General features: G+C 41.2%; 1 protein-coding gene across 5 annotated transcripts in view; it reads right to left on the bottom strand.

Moving 5' to 3' along the window:
- Positions 1-1373: 1373 nt before the first annotated feature.
- The window catches only part of LOC111264567 (uncharacterized), a 9163-nt gene continuing 2318 nt past the window's right edge, over positions 1374-8218 (bottom strand). For 3 of the 5 annotated variants that reach the window (XM_022840596.2, XM_022840599.2, XM_022840597.2), the window contains exons 2-4: positions 4964-5322; positions 4396-4537; positions 1374-4174 (exon numbers count right to left, since the gene is read on the bottom strand). In XM_022840596.2, the coding sequence (XP_022696331.1) occupies positions 3578-4174; positions 4396-4537; positions 4964-5322 (1098 nt within the window). In that variant the 3' untranslated portion in view covers positions 1374-3577. Of the gene's footprint in view, positions 4175-4395; positions 4538-4963; positions 5323-6734; positions 6879-8218 lie in introns of all 5 variants that reach the window. The other 2 variants (XR_002682932.2, XM_022840595.2) reach the window with 2 other exon arrangements.

Here is an 8218-nt window from a genome sequence, read left to right as displayed (position 1 = left end):
CACCAAGCTGGAGTAAAGCTGTTAGAGTCGAAACCCTAGAGTTTTGCTGTTATATCGTGAAGCAGTAGATATGATTAGCTCCACAAGCTTCAATGTTATATAATATCGGTAAATAAGAATAAATGCTTTTGCTGAAAGTCGTTGCGTATTCATTACTGTTTTACCAAAACTCAGTAAAATTTAAGTTTACTAAGATTCAATAGATTTCTCAGAAGATTACGCATACTCGTCGCGAGGCTATCGAAATGAACATCGCGATCCCAGACTCAGTGAAGAGTAAAATGTGTGCCATTTTTTTACTTTGACATCTTTCGGTATGGCATGTTCGGGTATTTTTAAACCTAATGACTATAAGTAAAAGTTATTAGGTACTTAAGCGGTGGAGGAAATAGATGCGTTTCTGAGGCACTATTGTTTATATTGAACACGCCTTAAGCCTTTGTAACTTAGACAATGCGCGACACATAGATTCCGTATTTTACAGGCAAACCTTAATCGTTAAAACCTGGTCTTTTTATATTGTTTTGTTGTTAACATTCGTTTATCATACACTTATGAGCAAAAATTCGGTAATCGACTAGAGTCGGCGGCAAGACCAGTTTTGTGTGTTAAAATCTTCCACCAGTCACGAAACGCGTTGAGTAAAATTTGCTGATTTAAGACTTATTGCTAAATCTTATAGAGTACTTTACTTTGACATCGAGTGATCGGAATCATTCGCCCACAACTCTATTTACAGGCTGTTAACATGTGGATGATGAGCGACGCAGAGTTTTGGGGAACAGTTCATGGGAACAGACGTCTGCCTTGAAATCCTTTTTAAGCGGACATTTTTTTTGTGTATTTTCATGCTATATTTCACTAAGAATATTTCAAACATAATCACAGCGAGTGACTGTTGAACTTAAAATTCAGGCAATCAATAAGCAACTTAATAAAACAAAGTATTTGACCCTTTGCCGATTTGCCTGAACGAATGAAACTGAGAATTTTTCTTTTTAGTGCTAAATGTTCAAATTCACATGCACTATTAATTCGAATAAATTGCTTAAAATTAAGCGTCTTCTTTTGACATTTCTAATTATGTACGCGAATTGCTATTATGTTTATGCCAGGTATTCAACCATTCGTAGGCGCAACAGAAACCACCTAACAAGACGGTAGGCCGACTTTAACTATGCTATTAAGTTGCTTCATAAAGTGATCAATTTGTAAACCCAAGAAATCAATCAATGAAAAAAAAGCTCAGTACTATTTCGACTGCGAGATGATCCTCTAACATACGCCTGTTAGAGTAATACTGTTCTTACTCGCCGTTACTGTATGCATAAGTGCGACTTTGGTTACGATAGACTGATTATAAAACACGTATGAAGGGTTAAATTTTAAATAAATATTTATTATTGCCACCGTATTATGACTACAATTGTGTACACAGCGAAATATACACTCTACAAAATGTACAATATCTTACTTAAGTTTGTTGCTTGTTGTTGTTGCTTGTTGTTGTTGTTGTTGTTGATGTTGTTGTTGTTGTTGTTGTTGTTGTTGATGTTGTTGATGTTGTTGTTGGTGGTGGTGGTGGTGGTGGTGGTGGTGGTGGTGGTGGTGGTGGTGGTGGTGGTGGTGGTGGTGGTTGTCGTCGTCGTCGTCGTCGTCGTCGTCGCCGTCGTCGTCGCCGTCGTCGTCGTCGTCGTCGTCGTCGTCGGCGTCGTCTCATTATTATTTATCGTTACTATTTTATATTGTTGTCGCTTATTACTGCTATTTTATGGTCGCCTCAATCATTAGTGACGTCAATTAATTTAAATTTTCAGTTGTATTATCATTTAGTACGATAGAGCTTTGCATTTCGATCATCCTTAGTCAGTTACTTGTTGTCCTTATATGCATGTTGTCTCCTTCCATGGTAAATGCATTTATCTTCCCTCGACACAAACCATAGCTCTGCTATCAGTGTTTCTTATTAACCTCCGTCCTAGACTTCCGCCTCTCTGCCCCTCTGTGATAGGCCGGGTTTTATCTCTCTCTCTCTCTCTCTCTCTCTCTCTCTCTCTCTCTCTCTCTCTCTCTCTCTCGCTCGCTCGCTTTCTCTCTTGCATATATATATATGTTTCTGTGTATATATAAATGAAACGATGTGTTTATATAAAATAATGTTCGACGCCACTCTTCCATCCTATAGGAGCTACAGGGAAACCAAAGTCCTCATCCATATCGTAAGATTAGACAACTAGCAATCTAGCGTATGCATAATATGATAATTTAGCATTTCCTACTAATAAACAATAATAGTTATAGCAGCATTGAGATAATAATAAAGAATATGTTATCTAGATTTTGTAAATGCCCTGCATATTATTTGCATCTCGTTAGTGGTTACAGCTCAGCTCTGCCTAAAGGGCATGGGGCAACTATAGGTTATGTTTACTTATATATATATATATATATATATATACTAACAATATTATCATCACGGAGCGCACGAGGCGAGCTACTTCGCTCGGTGGCTTCGTCGAGAGCATCTGATTTCCGTCGCCAAGCCGTGCCAGCAACGGCCACGACTTTGAATAAATCAATCGATCAATGTAAATCATTGACACCGACGCCAGCCACCGACATTTGTTTTTCCGTGGCGAGCAACAATAACAACACATCGAAATTGTGCACGGCAATAGCGCGTGCCTCGTAATCGAGCCAGCATTTCGCTAGAATTTTACGATACCTTTCACGCGTACGATACCTTATGGTATTTAAATACCTAATATATGTAGGATGCTACTGGCGTTTTGGCTAGGGTATAAAACGTAGAATTTGCTTCATCTCGAGGCCATGTAAGGACGTCCGTCATGACGGTTCTCGCGTCGGCTTTTTTTCGTCAGTAGGGGTCAAGAGATAATCTGCAAGTAGGTTATCGTCGCCTGCACAAAATCTCATCATCTGTAAATCGAAGATCAAGCAATTCCCGTCGTCTTTTTCTCTTCCCTTTTGTGGTCATCATCATCATCATCATCCTCCTCGTAGTTGCATAATAATAATAACTAGAACTATGATTATCACGAAATAATTCTGATTGTAATGATGTAGAAGATAACTGCAATAATCATATTAAGGTTAATAATGATATTCGTTATTATGACAGAGATTGTAACGAAACTGACTCAAATCATGGTCTTACAATAACATTACAGCAGCGCAACTGTGTTGAGGGCATTCTGTATGATCTGAGTCTGGCCGTTGCTGATGCACTTGTCTCTGTTGAACTCCGCAATGAAATGATGACATTATTGAAGCTACGATCACGAGCCAAGCCAGCAGAGCTTCAGTGCAAAAGATATAGCGGTGACGGACAGAAGATCTGGCGATATTCGCTGTTGTTACTGCTTTTGGTCGTAATAATAGTTCTAATAATTGCAATAATAATCCTAGTTGTTACGGTTTTAACTAGCTCAATTTTTGCTGCTGCTGCTGCTGCTGCTGCGATTTCTCCTGTAGCAGCTAATCTTTCGGGTTCTACTTCGGTTACTTTTAATAGTCGTATTCCTTTTGGTATTCTTGTTACGATCGCGAATGGTGATCAGGTGCTGTTCACTTGGCCGTCGACAGACATCGGCAACACCCTAACGGTGGAGACGAGAGATCCTCCGAGGAGTAATGAGCCTTGATTAAGCCCAACCACCGGACCTAAAGGGACACCTTTAAGGCCGCCTTGAAGTTGCAACAAACTGCTCAAGTCTAATTGCATCTGGCCATTAGGCATCTGGAGCAGCTGCGGGATGATGACCTGTCCATCAGCTGTGACCGTCGCGACGGTCGTCGTCCCGGACGAAGTCGCAGCTGTCGTCGACGCAGCGGACGACGACGTAGTCGAGGCTGCCGCCGCCGCTGCTGCCGCAGCCGCGGCTGCTTCACGCTTGGCAGCCCCTCGAGGCCTAGAAGGCGCCGGCTCCTTTGGGGGCGCCGGTTCCTTCTTGAGTGCCTCTTCTGGTGCCTTCGCGCAGCGAGTGCGGTGTCTGCGGATGTCCTTAAACGCGTTACCGCAGTGGGGACAGTTGTGCCGCGTGTTGTCCAGATGCTTCTTAAGATGACGCCGTAGAAGTGACTCGATGGCAAATTTCTTACTGCAGTGCGGGCACTGGAACTGACGTTCGCTCAACGGTGTATGCTGCGTCACCTACGACACAATTAGATAAAAAACATAGTGGCCAGCAAAGATGATTTAGGAACGTTTAGCGGCGTAGTGGCAAGGAAATTTCAAGTCCGAATTGTATAAGTCTTACTATTACACTTTCGCCTTATTTTTTCTCATATTTTGAATTATTATTCTAAATTGGGTAGAAGTAGCATTGGTCTATCATAATCATATCATACAATAAAATTTATTATTTTTCTTACCTTGTGCTTGGCGAGGTAGTCACTCGTGCGCGCCTTGTATGTGCACTGCTCGCAGCTGAACACCTTGTCGCTCTCGTGAACACCCTGTACATGCTGAACCAAAGCCGAACGGTCTACAGTTTCGAACGCGCACTGATTGCACCTATGTAAATCAGATATCCCGAACATAAATTAGAAACACAAATGTCGCAGTGCAGCTTCGTTTAGGAAATTACGCCAGGAATTCATGTTTATCGGAAAAGAGAGATTTTGGCTAGTGAATTACAGTAGCGATTTGTCAATTTATAACTAAACGATAAGATTATTAAGGCAAAACTACTTTCACAATATCCGAGGAGACAGCCTAACAAGTATTTTCTTTTTATCAATTTCAGTAGTAATTTTATCAATTTTTATCGTACTTCTAATATTGATAAGCTAACTATGTAAGCTAAATTGTGTCCCACGCACAGCTTAACCCATCCAGATCTGCATGCATTTACTGTTTGTGGTATATAAATATGTCTATATGTAAATATGTTTATCCTAGAATAGCCCCAATTACACCTATAATACATCGATTTCTTACCTGAACGGAGGTTCGTCGCCGCCGTGGGTCGGTATGTGGGCCTGCAGGTGTCGCTCAGTCTTCGCGCGGTAATCGCAATGTGGACAAGGATATGGCCTTTTTTCCGAATGCATCTGTTGAACATGAGCGTTCAGGTTGCCACGCTTATGACTCTGATAGTCACACTGACCGCACTGAAACACCTGCAGCGATACCGTGTTGATATTTGCGGTACCTGCCTGTTGATGCTGTTGCTGCATTTGATGTTGCTGCGTTTGATGTTGTAACTGATGCTGCTGCTGATGACCTCCGTTAACTCCGGAAGGACCTGAAGCCGAGGCTGACTGTTGTCGCCCCATTGGGTTCTGGATCATTCCCACCTGTTCGAGTTGGGTTTGATAGCGTGATGAATAAGACGCAATTGAGGCACATTAGTTAATTACTAGCTAATGAAAATGCGCTTCTTTGCTTTTCTAATTCACAGTGAATAAAATAAAGCGTGAAAAACCTTGACAGGAAACAAGGTAGGAGGCACCCTATATAGAAAAAAATGCAACACGTTTGTCTTTGATCTTCCACGCTTCCAAGCATATTGCTGAGAAAAAAAATTAAATTGAAATGCTCTCTTTAAAATAACTACATACACTGATATTTTCAAAGACTTTATACGCTATTGTCAGGTTATTAAACTAAAGCGATTAAATTTAAATCAAGCGATTTTGATGAGGCAGGTCAAGCACTCGAGTCTTGTCGTGAATATCTACAATGTGGCTGTTGGCATCATACCATTGGAATCAAAGCGAATCTAAAACTGGTTTATAGACTCATACATACTTTTAAAAGTGTGGGGTCAGGTACGCGTCAGTAGCTAGGACAATACTGAATATCACATTTGATAGAATTGGTATACTCACACATTCATGTTACATCACTTTTAAATGGGCACACAATTAAATCATCACAAAGATCGGTCATATGAACGGTATTTCCTCACGTAATAACCAACAAACCAGCAAATCTGATATCTCGACAGCCAACTAGCTACGCCAATGGGGTAACGGACCTACTAGCAGGTCAACGATTTTTTTAATGCACCCAGCTGATTTTCTATAAAGAAATAACAACGGTAACTAGAAGGGGGAGAAAATTTGCAATGCACGAAAATCTTCCGGCTGGTCCGAATACATCGGATCGCCTTTACTATTCAAGGCACATGACCAGATGCTCGGCTGTTACTCAAGACATTGTCACAAGCGCAAATACAGATTTACACTTGCTGGTGGCGAATACGGGTCGCATAAAATCAACTGAGCCAGATGCGCCTTAGCGATCGAGTCGCTTAGTTACATTGCAAGGGGTAACCTATACACCACCCCGTAACCAATATGGGCCATTACCATAGTAATTAACATTGGTTACTACTAGACTACCTATTTATTCGGTACCATTAGCAAACACATATAGAAACAACTGATTGACTTGACAGACCAAATCTCACTGATCGATAATTAATCTAACGATGACGACCGAATCGAAGAAACTACACCAGCGCCACGCGCTGAAACACAATAAGATCTTCGTTTATAAGCGTCTGATAATTGGCGAACGGTGTTGCACTAAAAAGTAAGCGTAGACTGATGAGATATGTTTTGTTTTTCGCAGTACTTCTTTTCGCTTAATCAGATTGACTTTTTTGTTGTTATGCACTTCGTTATCGTTGTTGTTGTTGTTGTGATGGTGGGTTTGTTGTCGTTGCCGTCTTTTGCTGTCGCTCAATGTTCTTAATTTGTACCTGCTTATTTGTTCCGCTGGCGCCCGTAGTGGAGGCGCTGCTCGTAGCAATAACTCCTCGCAAGGCGGCCTCAAGAGGCTCGCAATGAGTCGTTTGATAATGCTGGGACACCGTGTCCTGATCGGCGGCATAGAACGCGCACAGCTGCGAACAGCAACAATGTTCATCATCAGATCGCCGACAACCATCGCCAGGTCAGGCAGGGCGGGCAGTTGCAGAACACAGAACAGGAGGATCCCAAGCGGACAACGAAAAAGGTCGACACAAATGGAGAGAACGAACCAACGACGAATATACCACAGACGAATCAGGCACAAGAGAGAGTGCGAGTGAGTGAGAGAGACAGAGAGAGAGAGAGAAAACACAGACAACAGCAATCGATTTAAAAATCTTGAAATTAAACTTGGATCAGAGATGTCTTAAGCGATTCCGGTGATCTAACACGAGGGATTAGTGAATAATTGGGTCGCTAATCGATTGACTGGCTGTTTGTTCGCTTGGTTGATCAATTAATTTACTCTATTCAACAACTAAGAATGTATCTGTTTGTACAAAGGGATTAAATTAAAAATCATTATTCTTCTGTAAATGTTGCGTTGCAAGTGCTAGATAATATATTAAAGTAACTCTTGATGCGGCTGCTAGCATCTCTTAATGAGCTTTTCCTGACCCCTGTATCTCTCGATCTATTGGATACAAAAGGTTGATAGGTTACACGAAGATTGGAGCGGGCACTCTCTCTCGTCAACTATCTGTTGCCATCTTGTTCAGGTTCTGATCGAAAACATCTCTTGATCTGACTGGGTTCGCCCGATCGAATCAGTTGGTCAGCACTTGTATCCTGTGATATGCCGGATAACAGATGTGTCGCTGCATAGAACTTCCATGTTTCTAAACACATACACATCGATGATAACTAACTTCCACTAGAGTCCGGTTACGTTTGATGGTATTACGCACGTTTGCTTTGCAATCATCCGTTCAGCTGTGGACATATAGTACAAAATAACAATATTTTTGAACACCACACTCACTCACCTATTTGTCACTATGTGACTGATGTCTGTAACTATGGCCTACTCATATGAGGTAATGGCAAATCTTACTGATCCCATAACAATCAATGTGACGATCACAAAAAAACTGCCTCTAAAACCCAGGCGTGCTCTGTCATGCTGTCTCCATATTTTCTTTCATAGTGTTAATTTTCATTTCGCCTAAACTTTAACCCACAATATTTTTCAATTCTCCTACTGTCGTTTTGTATTACAATCTATTTGGAAGCATTCTAATTGCTTTATAGCTTGTCATATGAAATTTTCTGCCGAAAAGTTCGGTTGATTCCAACAGTATTGATTCCAGTGGAAGGGTATCTCTAGGAGCAAAAAGGATTTTGCAGTCAGGGATATGAATATTATTTTGTATTTAAAACAGCGCTTTTTACATATCCTAATGTCTAATTTACAGTTTGGGCAACGCGAGTT

This window comes from Varroa jacobsoni, unplaced genomic scaffold, assembly GCF_002532875.2.
Source record: "Varroa jacobsoni isolate VJ856 unplaced genomic scaffold, vjacob_1.0 scaffold_874, whole genome shotgun sequence".
Lineage (NCBI taxonomy): Eukaryota > Metazoa > Arthropoda > Arachnida > Mesostigmata > Varroidae > Varroa > Varroa jacobsoni.
The sequence above is the reverse complement of the archived record's forward strand: the minus strand, read 5'-3'. Positions and strand labels throughout refer to the sequence as shown.